The sequence below is a fragment of the Triturus cristatus genome, chromosome 12, assembly GCF_964204655.1.
Source record: "Triturus cristatus chromosome 12, aTriCri1.1, whole genome shotgun sequence".
Lineage (NCBI taxonomy): Eukaryota > Metazoa > Chordata > Amphibia > Caudata > Salamandridae > Triturus > Triturus cristatus.
Window position 1 is genome coordinate 120,638,331 of NC_140595.1, and position 15,881 is coordinate 120,654,211.

General features: G+C 42.8%; 1 protein-coding gene across 1 annotated transcript in view; it reads left to right on the forward strand.

Moving 5' to 3' along the window:
- Positions 1 to 15,881, forward strand: part of LOC146772835 (rho guanine nucleotide exchange factor 11-like) — a 337,239-nt gene that overhangs the window by 98,057 nt on the left and 223,301 nt on the right. Inside the window, 1 exon segment of the mRNA XM_085637036.1 lies at positions 8,594 to 8,720. Coding sequence (XP_085493162.1) covers positions 8,594 to 8,720 — 127 coding nt within the window.

The window sequence follows — 15,881 nt, forward strand, 5'->3', positions numbered from 1 at the left end:
TCTGGCTCCGGCCAGGCACAGCGAATCCGCCCAACTCTGCAGCCGCCATCCACGGCCTGAGCTCGAATGGGCAAACACCACGAGGAGGTCACCCTGGCGATCCTGACCCGAGATCCGGTGAACCCTGACCTGCCTCAAGCTCCAGCCGACACCTGTAGCCTAAATCCGGAAGGTCCCCCCAACCGTGGCCATGAGCTGGTAAGACGATACGACCCCAAAAGGCCCCCCTGCACCCGACGCCACATGGCTTTGTGTGCCCAAAGCGACGGTGCCTAACTAACCCCTAACTTCCCAACTTACCTCTCGAAGTGGTGGTTGCACCCAGAAGACCTTTGTCCCCAAGCCTGCAGTGCCATCGCAAACCGGAGGTTCCCCATTGAACACAAAAAGGGCGCCCAACATCGAAACAGCAGCCTGTTCCCGGCCGACCTAGTGCTGCTGAGGGTTCACCTTTGGTGCTACTTTGTTTCCCCATTTGCCCTGAGCGAAAGTCCAGGAGCTTTACTCCCACAACCAAGTGGCCTGCTTGCCAGCAGCTACCAACCGGAGGCTCCCTATCCCCCATTGGATAACATTGGACCTCAGCACTCTGCACCCGGCCACCATAGTGCCACTGAGGGTTTAACTAGAGGGCATCCTTGACCCTGGGGGACCCCTGAGTCTACCCCAGAACCTCAACTCCCACTACCAAATACTTAACTCAAAACTGATAACACTGTTTTCCTCCAAAGGATAACATTGACTGTTTTTCTGTGAAAAGTTTGGAGTTTGAGAAACCAAAGCAATTCTTTAAAATTGCTTAATCTAACAAAAACAATTGTACTTACCTGTTTTCAGGAAATGTTCCAGAGTAGCATCTAGGTATACTACTCTGTGTAAGCCTAGTAATCTCAAAAGTTACTCACCTTCTATTTTACTAAAAAAGCCTATTCAAGTATATGTACTGCATTTCCTAAGTTTTGCTTTTATCTGCATCCATACTGTAGATCAAACCAAAGTGCATATACAATTATCATTCAAACTGTATTTCAATCGCATTACTACTGTAAAGTATTTATTGCTTATCTGTGCCAGGCTTGCTTGGTTCTAGAAAATTAAATAACTAAAAAAATATTTGTATCCGAAAACAATTGGTCTGAAGTTCAGTCTGTGAGTGTGTGAATTGATTTGCTGAGTGAGGGTTGAAAATAAATACTTAACACTGTCCACTGATACTGCCTTACTGCTCGACCACACTACCATAAACAGAGAGTGAGGTGCTATCTAACTTTACCTCTGCCTACCTTTGGGGTTCCACTGGACTCTGTGCACACTATACCTCACTTTGGTATAGTATATACAGAGCCAGCTTCCTACATTGGTGGATCAGCGGTGGGATATTCAACTTTGCATTTGTTGGACTACTTGGTAACCACCTGCTCACATGACAGAACTCTTAAATTGTCTTTAGAATTCTGATTTCTCAAATTGGCATTTTTACAAAATTACTAAAAGTCTTGTTAGGGCTTTGGTTAACTCCCTTTAGAATTTTAGAAAACTAAAAGACACTTAAGCTAGGGTTAGAGGGGTTAGAAGTTTTTTTTAACAATGTCTCAAATCAAGAACCCAGCGGTTAGTAAAAATAACCACAATGAGATAGAGGACTTGGTTGAGGAGCTCGACCTCACCCCTTACCGTCACTTGTTTTTCAAGGAGGTAAGGTTCCTATGTAAACTTAAAAACATAGCCATGGGTCCCCATCCCACCAAACAAAAGCTCCAGGATCTGTTGACTGGGTATGCAAAGGGCCACCCATCTGTAAATGGTGAAGACCAGTCAGAAGAGGAAGAAGAGGGAGAGGATGACCAGTTAGATCAACCTCTCCACTTCCTAGGGAGAAAAGGGTCCAAGTACCCTTGACTCCAAGAATCAACCTCTCAGTACCTAGATCCCACACAGGTGGCTCAGGTACCACTGAGGACATTGAGGACAGCCTCAATGAGGAGGACAGCCTTTTAGTAAGGCTGACCAAAAGATTAGATCTATAGACCAGGTTGCTGGCTCTAGAAAGAGAGACAGCAGAAATGGACCTAGCACCCGTCAATGTTGGCAGCAATTTGCTTAATAAGGATACAGAGCAATCTTATGATCCTAAAATCCCCAAAGGGATTGCCCCTAAATATGAAGAGAGTAATGATATCACGAAATAGTTCACAGCCTTTGAGAGGGCTTGTGAAATGAGAAAAGTGTAGAAGTCACACTGGGGGGGAAACTCCTTTTGGAACTGTGCTCTTGTACCTGTAGAGACAGACTCCTGACCCTTATAGGGGTAGATGCTGGGTCTTATGACTAAATCTGATTGAGGGATTTGGACTCACAACTGAGGAATACAGAATTTGATTCAGGGGGGCTCACAAAACCCCAAACCAATCATGAATTGACTTTTTTAGACTGCTCAGTTAAAACACTAGATTGTTGGTTAACCGGACACAATGCTCATGATTTCAATGGACTTTACAATCTGTTTATGAAGGAACATATTTTAAGTAATTGCACAAATGAAAAGTTACATCAGCATTTGGTAGACCTAGGTCTAATTTCTCCCCAAGAATTGGGAAAGAAGGCAGACCGCTGGGTCAAGGCAAGGGTGACAAAAACAACCACTGGGGGTGACCAAAAGAAAGGGGTTACAAAACCTCACCAGGGGAAAGGTGGTGAGAATCCCCAAGATAAGAAGGCCCGAGTATTCTAAAGGGCCCCAAAAACTTGCACAGGAGGGTGGGTCCCAAACCTCTTCCCAGTCCATTAATATGTACAAGGTAAATGACTTTGATCCTTTAAAGGCCTGGTGTAACAACTGTAAGAAGTTGGGACACTTAACTGGAGATGCTGCTTGCCCAAACAAGAAGGCCCCTAGTCCTACTACAGCTCGTCCTGGAATAACAAGTCCCCAGATGGGATCAACAGTGTGCCAAGAGCAAATCGGGTTGCACACTGAAGCAGTTCTAGTTTCAAAAGAGGAAGTTGAGTTTGCCACTGTAGCTGTGTGGCCACCCAACTTAAAAAATACTTACAATACCCTTGGATTAATGGAACTAGGATAGAAGCTCTGAGGGATACAGGTGCCAGTGTCACTATGGTGAGAGGCACACTGGTTTCCACTGAGCAATACTTGATTGGGAGAACTTACCCAGTTACCAATGCTGACAGTGTTACCACTAACCATGCAATGGCTATGGTGACTTAAACTGGGGGGGGGTGTTACTGGCCTGAAACAGGTAATGGTCTCACCAAAGCTTCCAGCTGCATGTCTGCTTGACAATGACCAGGAAACCTTAACCTGGGCTGAGGTTGAACTGAAAACCCATGTAGCAATGCTAGATATCCCTGAATTGGTGTGTGTAAAACCATGATCACAGAGCAAGAGACAGGGTGAAAAAGAAGTGTTGGAGCCTGAAAGTATGGCCCAACCTTCCAAGAGAAAAGGTAAGAAAACTGGGGAACCAGCTTCTGTACAGCAAAAGGATTAGGACCCCTCTCCTCAGGTAGATGACTTGGACATCCCAGAAGGAACTGAGCACATGGAGCTTGACCCTAACCAGGTTGATCTCTTAGGCCCAGGGGGACCCTCCAGGGAAGAGCTGTGCCTTGGACAGCAGGACTGCCCAACTTTTGAAAGTCTGAGGCAGGAAGCTTCTGCACAGTAAAAGGGAGATGTCTGTGGTACCCACAGAGTTTATTGGGAAGAGGGACTACTGTACACTGAGGCCAGAGACCCCAAACCTGTAGCCACAAGGAGAGTGGTAGTGCCGTAGATGTACAGGGAGTTTATTCTAACTTTAGCTCATGACATCACCCTTGCTGGACATCTGGGCCAAACCAAGACTAGGGAAAGACTAGTTAGCCACTTTTACTGGCCCCATATGCACCAAAAAGTAAAGGAGGTTGTCAGCACCTGTGTCACCTATCAGGCTAGTGGCAAGACAGGTGGCCCCTCAAAGGCCCCCGTGATACCACTACCTGTGGAGGGGGTTCCCTTTGAAAGTGTATGTGTGGACATAGTGGGTCCACCTGAACCTCCCACAGCATCAGGGAACACATTCATTCTAGTGGTAGTGGATCATGCCACTAGGTACCCTGAACCAATTCCCCTTAGGACTACTACAGCTCCTGCAGTAGCCGAGGCCCTCATTGGTGTCGTCACCAGGTTAGGGTTTCCAAAGGAGGTGGTTTCAGACAGAGGTTCCAACTTCATGTCGGCTTACCTAAAACACATGTGGAAAGAGTGTGGAGTGCAGTACAAGTTTACTATACCCTATCACCCACCAACCAATGGCCTTGTTGAGAGATTCAACAAGACATTGAAAGGCATGATTGCGGGGCTCCCTGAAAAACTCAAAAGGAGATGGGATGTCCTCTTACCCTGCCTGCTTTTCGCTTACAGAGAAGTGACACAGAAGGGAGTAGGGTTTTCCCCCTTTGAACATCTGTTTGGCCATCTTGTGAGGGGACCACTCTGTCTTGTAAAAGAGGGTTGGGAGAAGACTCTCCAAGAACCCAAACAAGATATTGTGGGCTATGTGCTTGGCCTAAGGTCCAGAATGGTTGAGTACATGGAAAAGGCATTCAAAAATCTTTAGGCCTGACAGGAGCTTCAGAAGCACTGGTATGACCAAAAAGCTGCACTGGTTGAATTTCAACCTAGGCAAAAGGTGTGGGTTTTGGAGCCAGTGCCACCAAGTGCTCTCCAGGACAGATGGAGTGGCCCTTACCCTATCCTAGAAAAAAAGAGTGAGGTCACCTACTTAGGTGACCTGGGCACAAGCGGGACACCCAAAAGGTTATCCATGTGAACTGCCTGAAACTCTACCATTACAGGGCTGACATCACCATGCTGATGGTGACTGATGAGGATAAGGAGACAGAGAGTGAACCTCTCCGTGACCTCCCCTCATACAGCCCAAAAGATGGGTCAGTAGATGGAGTTGTCTTTTCAGACACCCTCTCTGCCCAACAGCAGACTGATTGCAAGCAAGTCTTGCAGCAGTATGCTAAGCTCTTTTCCTTGACCCCTGGCCAGAAAAACTGGTGTACCCATGATGTAGACACTGGGGACAGTTCACTTGTCAAAAACAAAATCTATCGACAGTCTGATCAAGTCAAGGAAAGCATCAGAGCAGAAGTCAGCAAGATGCTGGAGGTAGGGGTTATTGAACCCTCTGAGAGCTCCTGGACCAGCCCAGTGGTTCTAGTCCCCAAACCTCATCCACAGGGTGGAAAGAGAGAAATGAGGTTCTGTGTGGACTATAGAGGACTCAACTCTGTCACCAAGACAGATGCTCACCCTATCCCAAGAGCAGATGAGTTGATAGACAAATTGGGTACAGCCACATTTCTAAGTACCTTTGACTTAACTGCAGGGTACTGGCAAATTGGCATGGTCCAGGAGCAAAAGAAAAGACAGCATTCTCCACACCTGACGGGCATTATCAGTTTACTGGTATGCCCTTTGGTTTAAAGAATGCCCCTGCCACCTTCCAGAGGTTGGTGAACCAAGCCCTTGCTGGATTGGCATCCTTTAGTGCAGCTTATCTAGATGATATTGCTGTTGTTAGCTCCACCTGGCAGGATCATCTGATTCACCTTGGGAAGGTTTTAAATGCCCTGCAAACTGCAGGCTGAACTACCAAGGCACCCAAATGCCAGATAGGGCAGGGAACTGTGGTGTACTTGGGACACCTCGCTGGTGGAGGCCAGGTACAACCCTTACAGCCCAAGATCCAGGCCATCCTGGACTGGGCAGCTCCAACAACCAAACCCAAGTCAGGGCATTCCTTGGCTTGACTGAGTACTACAGGAGGTTTCTGAAGGTATATGGGTCCATTGTGGTTCCCCTCACAGAACTCACCTCCAAGATCATGCCCAAAAATGTAAACTGGACAGTTAGTTGTCAAAAGGCTTCTGACACCCTGAAAGAGGCTATGATGCCTCTGAGCTAGGGATAGGAGTGGTCCTATCCCAGACCAATGATGAAGGCAAAGACCAACCTGTTGCTTTTATAAGCAGAAGGCCTCTCCCCAGGGAGCAGCGTTGGAATGCAATTGAGAGGGAGACCTTTGCTGTGGTTTTGTCCCTGAAGAAGCTGAGACCATACTTGTAAGGTACTCACTTCCTAGTTCAAACTGATCACAGACCTCTGAGATGGCTAATTCAAATGGAAGGTGAAAATCCTAAACTGTTGGGGTGGTCTATCTCACTACAGGGAATGGACTTTGTAGTGGAACACAACCTGGGACTGCCAATGCAGATGGACTTTCCAGGTTCTTCCACTCATACAAAACCAGAGAAATTCAGCAGTTTTAGTTAGCTGACCTAACAATAACTCACGCTCCTGCAATGCACTGCTGATGACTTCACATATTACATCACTCATGACATGGTGAGTGACATGACATCTCAAATGACATCACTGATGACATCCCGGATTACATTATCCCGTGACTGGGAGTGTTTCTAAAAAGTTTAAGAATGTGATATATATATATGATGATTCTGTCAGTGTGTGACTGACTGTATAAGAGAGTGATTATACGTGTCTGGGTGAATGTATGGGTGAGTGACTAATCTGTGGGAATGTCTGTATCAGATCAATGCCTGGTGGTCACACAACACACAGACACTCTGTCACCCATACAGGTACTCAGACAACCAATCAATAGCCCATACAGAAACTCATGTACCTATTCACCAACCCATGCAGCCACTTACACACCAACTGACAGACTGATACAGACTTTCACACAGATTAGTCACTCACCCATACGTTCAACCAGATTCCTCCTAACTGTTGAAAGAAGTTCAGTCAACCTGACGGTTCTGCTGCATAAAGATGAGGGTTATGGTGAACAGTCTTCAACAAGCTGTCAATGCTGGGAAGGGGTAGTGTTACACCCCACCTCACTGTGTTCACAGATGGTGCATTTGCTAAACCCTAAAAGGACATTTTATGACTTTTTTTTTTAAAAAAAAGGAAAACTGGCAAGTGTCTCCTACCCATCTTCTAGTTATGCTGAATTCGGTAAAAGTGCTAGGAGTCAGACATCTGCAGTTGGTATGTAGAACCCTGCATTTTACCCCGAACTCAGTACACAATGGTTAGTGTTTTACACTGTGAGATTGTTATACACTATTTGAGATTTCTCTCATAGCATATTTCAGCTGCCATAGTTGTGTTTATAAAAAGTGTATCAGGAAAATATTCCTTTTCCAGGTTGTTAACATGAGTCTGAAAAAACAAGCATTGCAGTCGAGCACACATTTGATTTAGCAGCACCGTTTAAACTAGTGGCCTGCTTTCTCGGCCTGCGCCCGCATTCTGATTCATTTAGTCCACAAGCAATGACCAAGTTAGTATACAACCGGACTTGTAATATAGGTAACATTAGAAAAATACATATGCAAGCCTTGCAACACAGTGCAAAGGAGAACCTTTTATACAAAGAGCGGAAATCAACTCTGTCTCGCCTTTGTGATACAAGAGGGCATATTTACTAGAAAGTGGCGAATCGTGTTGTTAAGCCAAGAAGGCTAACAACACACTTTGTCATTTTAGAAACACAGCGCTGCACTGTATTTATAAGAATACGGTACAGCCCTGCGTTTCCCCCTGCGCTGGTATTAAATTAAGCTGCCTAGTGCCATGCATGCACCCTTTCACCATAGTGCAAGGGTGCCCTTGTTGAGGGGAAGATTGTTTATGTGCAGGAAGGTCCCCCTTCCTGCACATAAACAATCTTTAAATGCCGTTTTGTAACTTCTATGTGTGCTGCTTAATGAAGAACACATAGAAGTTGCAAAACGGCATTTTTTTAAAATTATTGTTATTGTGCAGGAAGGGGGATATTCCTGCTGGTAAACAAACATTGGCATTTTGCAGTTTCCATGTGTGCTGCACAATGCAGCACACATGGAAACAGCAAAAACAAGGAGAAATAAAGCATTTTTCCTAATTTCACCTGTTGAAGACCAGATTTTTCCTGATCTTAATTTTGGCACTGCCTCCTATTTATGCTGCTCTTCTAAATAGGGGGCAGCGTCAAAATCAATGGGTGTTGTGGTGGAACGCCCACCACAACACCCATTGCCCACCCCTTTCACGCTAAGTGCAGCGTGAAAGAGTGCCTTAATTGCAAGGCAGCATTAAGCCACGTTAAGTTGCTTAACGCTGCCTTGTAAATAAAACAAACCTCCCATCACCATTAAAACATCACTAAAAGAGACGTGGTTGCAATAGGGGCTTGTAAATACGCCACTAAGTCTCCTTGGACTGCCTCAAAGAGCACCTTTTATTTTGAAGATTGAGACCATAGTTGAATAAATGCATAAAACACAAACGTAGTTTATAATGGCTGAGAACTGTAGCCCAAAGCAGTTCACATATTTCTCGATCATGCATTGATATAAATATAGATGATGACCAGCTGTTGTAGCTAGATCATTTGTCACTGCTTTAGTTGTGAGATACACAAGTAGTATTAACATGAAGGGTTGTCTTGAGAATATGTATGGTCACTATGGGCACACATAACATTTTTTCCTCTTGTCTGGCACCTAGTTAATCCTTTGACTCGGAGCAATCTATCTCTGCACTTTGCGAACAACCAGCAGTGTGACCGCCAAGTGCGGGTGTTGCAGTGGCTGTCAACAGTAAGCCGTCATGAAGAGCTTCTGGACTCTGAAAGGTAGGCGAATGCTTCTGCTGTAGCAGTCTATTCTATAATCTATAAAGTGACTACAGTTGTAGGAATTCACAGCCTAATAGGATATTGTCAAAAAGCATTTGGCACCATAACCCTTCTGTGGGAATCCATGCTTGCTTCCATGTTACCTACCCATTACAAACAAAATACTTCCCAATGAACTATACATTTCCAAAATGTATTGACTCTGATTCAGGTTTTTATGTTTTTGATTTTATGAGTTCATTATTATCACTGCTTGTTGCAATGTTTGCTGTTATTTAGGGGCCAATAATGATGTTGGTTGGAAAACCTCTGACCTCTAGTCAGAAGCTTCCCAACCGTGGTCAGACTTTCCAGAAGACTCGGTCGGTTTGTGGCCCGAAGACTGATTGAGAGTTTGCGGTCGGAATGTAAACCAGACGGTCATTCTGACTCAGTTCCGTCCAGCGCTCGGAGTGTTCCTGTCGATCGGAACCGCACCATAATCCCCTATGGATGGCGTTTGTACCATCTGTATCACAATGTTGGTTTCTGACAACCTTTCTGTGCCGGCCTTTCCGACATGGAAAGGCTGTCGGAAAGTAACTTTGGGGGTACCTAGCAGGGCCCCTTTGCCCCCGTGGTCCGTGGTGAAGGGGGTACCTAGGGTACCCTCTCCCTGTGAAACCCTGCACTGTATGGTTGGTACCATTGTGCATGGTTTTACACATGCACCCATTTCTCTATAGGAGCCTGTATTATGGCCGTTTTATGGCCGTAACACAAGCTCCCATAGAGAACAGTGGGAATTTGACCGAACAGTGGTCAGTCGCATCATAATCAGGCCTTCGGATCCGCCGACCTCAGGTCAGTCAGACCTGAGTCCAAGATGTTGTCTGTCGGTGGCAACTCCAACATCGTGATGAGCCCCTTAGTATTCAATTTGTAATGTTGAAGGTGAGCTGGTTATCGGGGCAGAAATAACAGTTGTGTATACGTGCACATTCCTCAGAACATTAGTATGCATTGCCTATAGTTTTAATGTTGAATTTTTTTGGCCCGGTTCACTGACAAAATATTAAACCCCAAAATAGCCCCATGCAAAAATATTGTTATATAAATATCAATATCAAAAATATAGTTATGCTATACTAAATTACAAACATTTCGAGAAAAAAAATCATTCTCTTATATCATTGTATAACATATTGTTTCTTTACATATATATAATTGTAAATATTAAACATTACATATATTAATAATGACACTAATGTAAATATATATATATATATATATGTAATAGTTAAAAAAAACAATTACAATTATTTTCAAAAAGTAAAACACCCATATATTAATATATATATTTATTTACAGATTGCTAATTAAAAAATATTATTAAACTAATAATTTTTATGTATAGTATAATCATTTTTTATATATATAATCTTATTACCTTTACAAAAATGATTATACTATACATACAAATTATTAGTTTAATAATAGTTTTATATTTAATTATATATATATATATATATATATATATATATATATATAACATAAAATATATAAAAAAAATATTTTCATTACAAATAAAAAAATTAACCAAATACAAAATAGCAATTCAATAAAAATGCATTACATGTTAAAAACATTATTAATATTATAATTTTCAATAAACAAAAACATAATAATATACATTTAAACAATATAAACTAGACTATAAAATGCATATACAATTCTCACTACAGTTTAGACAAATGTAGGCAAAATGTTGTACTCAGGAGGGGTAACATTTTCTATTCCCACTCCAGTCAAATCAACAGTATGGAAATTGTTGGATTGCGGAGGGGTAAAATTTACTATTCAACTTCAGTGACTCTTGTCCATTATTGATGTAAGAGTCATACCAGTGAAGATGTTGATTTCCTAAAACAGATAATGTATGCAGCATGCATATTGCTATACTTTGGATTTCAATACTGTTATGAGGTTTTCTGGTTAAACAGAAGTACTTTTACCAATAAATCATGACTACCCAAAGATTTCCACCACCAGGTCTCTGGTGAACCCCACCCCATCATACACCCTTAAAATGGGATGCAGGTAAGGAAGATCATAGAGGATGTTCTATAAATTAGCTTACATTGGCAATACCTTGTAATGTGTGTAACATCGCCAATTGTCGACCATTAGAAAGTGGCTCAATCATGGAAGTTGTACATTCACAAGGAAGGCTTTGTTGGCTTAGGTTTTTTCTTTTTCACAGCTGCTCTCGGATACTGAAGTATTTTTCTGCTTTTAGAAACATTTATTTCATTTAGAGAAAGAGCTCAGGACATTCCTAATGGGTTCATTGATGCTACAATCAAAACCAAATCAGTAAAGGCCATAATTAGCTGTGAGCACAGATATTGTCCAGGGAGACCATTGTCAGACACAATGTCTGATAGCCATCCGTAAGCTTCAGTTATCAGTTGAGAATGAAAGGAAAAAAACGAAGAACTTTTTCTAGTGGCCGTGCTACAGTATAACACCACTGGTTGGTAATTCAGCCGGCGTCAACGTAAAATAAATGTACACTACGGTAGAGTAATCTTTGTAATGGGTACCATCTCATTACTGGAACTATAAAAGTTCTATAAACAATTGAGATACACAATGGACAAAACATTAAATCATACTAATCTTTAATCTATTTATTAAGCTTAACAATATTTAAATGTAGCCTCATGATTAGATGGGAATTTTTTTTTATGTGGCCAACAAATACAGTTTTTATCTCACATATATCTTTTTTTAGATTGGATAACATCAGTACCATTTCAACACCACTTTTAAACTGGCATCAACTATATGAAAACAGTCATATTGAACTTCTCATGTCTTCTTTTTTCACAAAGATTGCAGCCGGCATACATTCAACATGTGTAAGGATTCCCGCTTCCTCAAGGCTCCATGGTTGAATTTATTAAATGTGTCCTCCTGTATCATTTTCCAGTTAAATGTTCCTTATACTTCACTTCAGTGCATTCCATATAATTAAACTTACCGTAATTTCCAAAGTTGCAAGATTGAAAATCAACTTGATGTGTCGTTTAATGGTCCTCAGTTTCTTCTCAGATCTCTATCTTTATGTAACTGTTTCATAACTTCTCATCAATATTTAGAAACAATAAGCCGATAATATGGCTGTTACAATTGCCCATCGATATCCCCTCACTAACAGGCATAACTCATGTGCTAAGTCATAACTACAAAAGCAAAGTCGCAGATTCATCGTAGAGTTTTAGCCTTCAATTCCACGTAACTATTCCAGAGGAGGATGTGCCACTGAATGCCCAATTACAGCAAAAAAAAGTCTAATATAGCCCGGAATGGCCGGGGTGAGATGTAAATATTTTTGCAGCTTTCAGGTGCCCTGGCACCAGCAACACATGCTCGGACTCAAAAATCAGTTGCCAATGCATAGCCATATACTTGTGTAGGGTTATGTATATTGAGGTGTACCCATGTAGGCCGAGTTCTGCGCCACAAGCACACACACATTGTCCCTCATGTCCATGCTCAATTGTGTTTTTGAATGTTCTAATCTAGCCATTTCTATCCAGTTCAGTCTTAGCCTCAAAGTTTCTGGTGGAAGATTAGCCTCAGATGCTTAGTGCAGTTCCCCCTGCACAGTATGTCTTCAAATACCCAATGCTGCCTCACGGTACATGTGCAGGTGCATGAAATGGCCTATCATTTCTCCCTATGCAGAGATCGTCTTGTGCAGGTTTAGCCTTGAATGTCCAGTGCCATGTCCCAAGGTGTTGATTTACCATTAAAGGCTCAGAGCAGCAGTGCAGCTTCAGCTTCTATCTGTACGTCCCAGCTGCCCAGTGCTGACTCCCATTGTTGAGTTTTGTTTGATGAAAAAGCCTCCACATGTTTGACGTTTAATTCCAGCTCCTTACTTTTAGCAACCATGACCAGTACAGGAGATCCACATTGGGTAGTATGATAGAGGCACGCATGGCTAAACCATGTGTGCCTCCACAATGCTGCCCTAACCACAAATGCATCTGAACAACTCATTCTTTACCACGTATGCCTTTACCATGCAATTTTGTGGTAAAGGCATGACTGGTAAAGGGACATTTGTGGTAACTTTTACACTTGAGCCCCTGAGCCCTAAAAACTACCATGACCCCCACAAGCTGCAAAAACTACCCACCCAAGCCCTAAGAACTAACCCAACCCTTCATGACCCCATAAAAACTACTCCAACACCACAAGACCTAAAAACTATCCCGCCCCCCTGAGCTCTAATAATTACCCAACCCCCTGAGCCCTACAAACTTCCCCGACACCTGGAGCCCTGAAAACATCCGAATCAGCCTTAAAACTCCATAACCCGGCCCCAGCCCCACTTACCTCATTGTGTCCTCTCCCGATCCTTCCTGTTCCTGGGCCCACCCATTCCAGCATCTAGACCACACGCATACCTCAACTACGCATATGCTTGGTTAAGGCAAGCTTGGTTGCCCTTGCAGGGAAATGGCATGCATGGCTTAGCCCGCGTTCTAATGGCTGTTTCGCTCCACATGGTGCTGGGGCTCTACTTTCCACCTCCTATTTCTTGATTGAAGGCAACATACACACTTTGTTGAAGGAACACTGATCCTAACTTACCTTCTTCTTGAGCTACATGAGCTCTCTTATGGCCTGTCTTTAATTTCTTCCCTGATGCTTCAGTTTGCAGGCTCCTTGATGGTAGTATTGGAATTGTTTATCCCTAGTTCCAACTAGAGACCCCAGCAGCTTCCTCTTTGAGCTGAGGGATTAGAAGGTGGGAAAAGGGATAGGAAATCAAGAAGGCAGACCTAGCTCATATTGCCAGATTTACTTTCTTTTGTATGCTGTCCCTGCTGCCTCAGAGACCAGGAGAACAGCAAACTGCTAACTGTCTACTTCGCTTGTTAGCCACTATATGATGCATGTCATAATCATTCTATATGTTATGTACTTTCATGCAAAGTTGTAGTTCTTTTTTTTATTTTTTATTGGAATACTTAATCATTCCCATAATCTAAAAATACAAATTTACATAAAAGCATAAAAAAATCACAAAAAGCAGGATCAAGTTTAAATATATCATTACATTCTTCCCTAATATTATATAGTAATACAAACACATGATTCTTATACACAATCAACCAAATACATTTAAGAAAACCCCATTTAATATACTTCATATTTATGATTTCATATAAAGAAAAACCTCTTAACCCAAAGTTTCCCATGATTTCTAAAATTTCCTATATGATCCAGATCTTAATGCATATCTTTTCTCCAACTCCTTAATCCTATTATGTTTACACTGTAGTTTTTGACAAGTCGGAATTTCATCAGACCGCCACCTTTTCAGGATTAAGGATCTAGCTAGTAGGACCACAATGTATAACAAGTCAACCTTTAAGTCAGGTGACTATCCTAAAACTGCAGACTGAGCATCCAATGTTTGCTGTACTTTCAGTCTATCAGTACAATACCGATTGATGTTATCCCTTCAGGGCTGAGAGGAGATGATGGCAGATAAACCCGTTAGTGCACTTACTCAGTCACGCCCTGGAAGCAAAGGATCGAGGATGCAATCTCGGGAGCACCTGCAGGGCTCTTGCGAATCCCTTGGCGGTGCCACCGCCAGTGTTTTGGTGGCATCGGAGGGGGGGGGGGGGTCATTGTTAGGAATGTGGACCGGGAGGTTAAGGAGGATGTTGAAAGCAGTGGATCGAAAACGCCGGCAATAGCCGAGACGGCGTCAAGAGGTGAAGGTAAAGATGCACAAGCGTGGCGAGCCTCCTGTCCTTCTCCTGAAGAAATCCTCCAACATCCAAACTTGTGCCTGCTGCTTTAACTCGAGGCTTAATTGCGGGATGCTCTACAAGGAAGAGACTTAATTGTATACTGAACTCTAAGTAACAAAGTAGTAGGACATCGTGATTCAGTAGAAACTGATTAATAGGGGCTTAAATAACGAAAAAAGAAAAGAGGAGAGAAGGTGACTGTTGCAGCATGTGCGCATTTAAGCGCAAACCCCCAAATGCGAATTCTGTCCCTGTTAATCAATCTACCCCGGTTCAGAGGTCGCGTCAAAAGAGCATCCTAGAGAAAACACTGGGTAGTTCACGTACATTACAAAGCGCACAACAGACGATGGATCTAAAGGTGCAACAGCTTCTGGAGGCAAATAGATTAGAGACCCCTGATGTCCAAGAGGCCCAGGCGGAGATTGAAAAAGGGGTGGAGAAGGAAGATACTTTGGAGACTGCAAGACTACAAATGTCTAGCCTCCTGCAAGACTGGAAAGAACAGAAGATATGTAAAGTAACATCGAAATGGGAGGCCTCCAAAAGTAATCTACTGCTGTGCCCTTTTCAATTCCCCATCTGTTGCAAACAATATCCTCTTTTTTTCGAAATCACATATTGCGGTGACAGCTTCAACCACCTCCAGCTAGTTAATACATTAAACAATATCCCAGGCAGCATTGTCTTCAGCTCAACAGCATGCAGGGACAAAAGTGGCAATAGACAAATCTCGGCTGGTGGCAACAGCAATAGTAGGCAATGAGGAACCTCTGCAGGAGATAGAAAATGAACGGGAATCTAGACAAATGGTTAGAGACATGTTCGAGTTGATTCTTTCTGAGATAAAAGAGCTGCGTATGACACAGTCACAGGAGATATTTTATCATTACATGAAAGGTTGTTGGAAATCCAAGAGACAATGGGTAAAATACCAGAGCGTCTGACGGAAGCTGAGGAACAAGAAACTAGCCTAGAGGACAAGGTAGTGTCCTTTGAGCAGGAAATAACACAAATTAGGCAAAATACAGATGTCGTTGGGGCTAAATTATAGGATGTGGAAAATTACAACAGGTGTACAAACTTACGGTTAGTTGGGGTCCCGGAAGCAATTGAAGGCCCACAATTTCGGGACTGGGTAGAATCCCTGCTGAGAAAAGCAAACACGAATCCAACAGGAGACTTAACAGTTTGAAGAGCCTATAGGGTAACTTTCCAACGCCCCATTAATACAACACTCATAATATTCTAGTGAATTTTGTTGACTTTCGAATAAGAGAAAAAATAATGTCTAAGAGGATTTGAAAAAAAACTTTGACGACACAAGAAGTCCTGT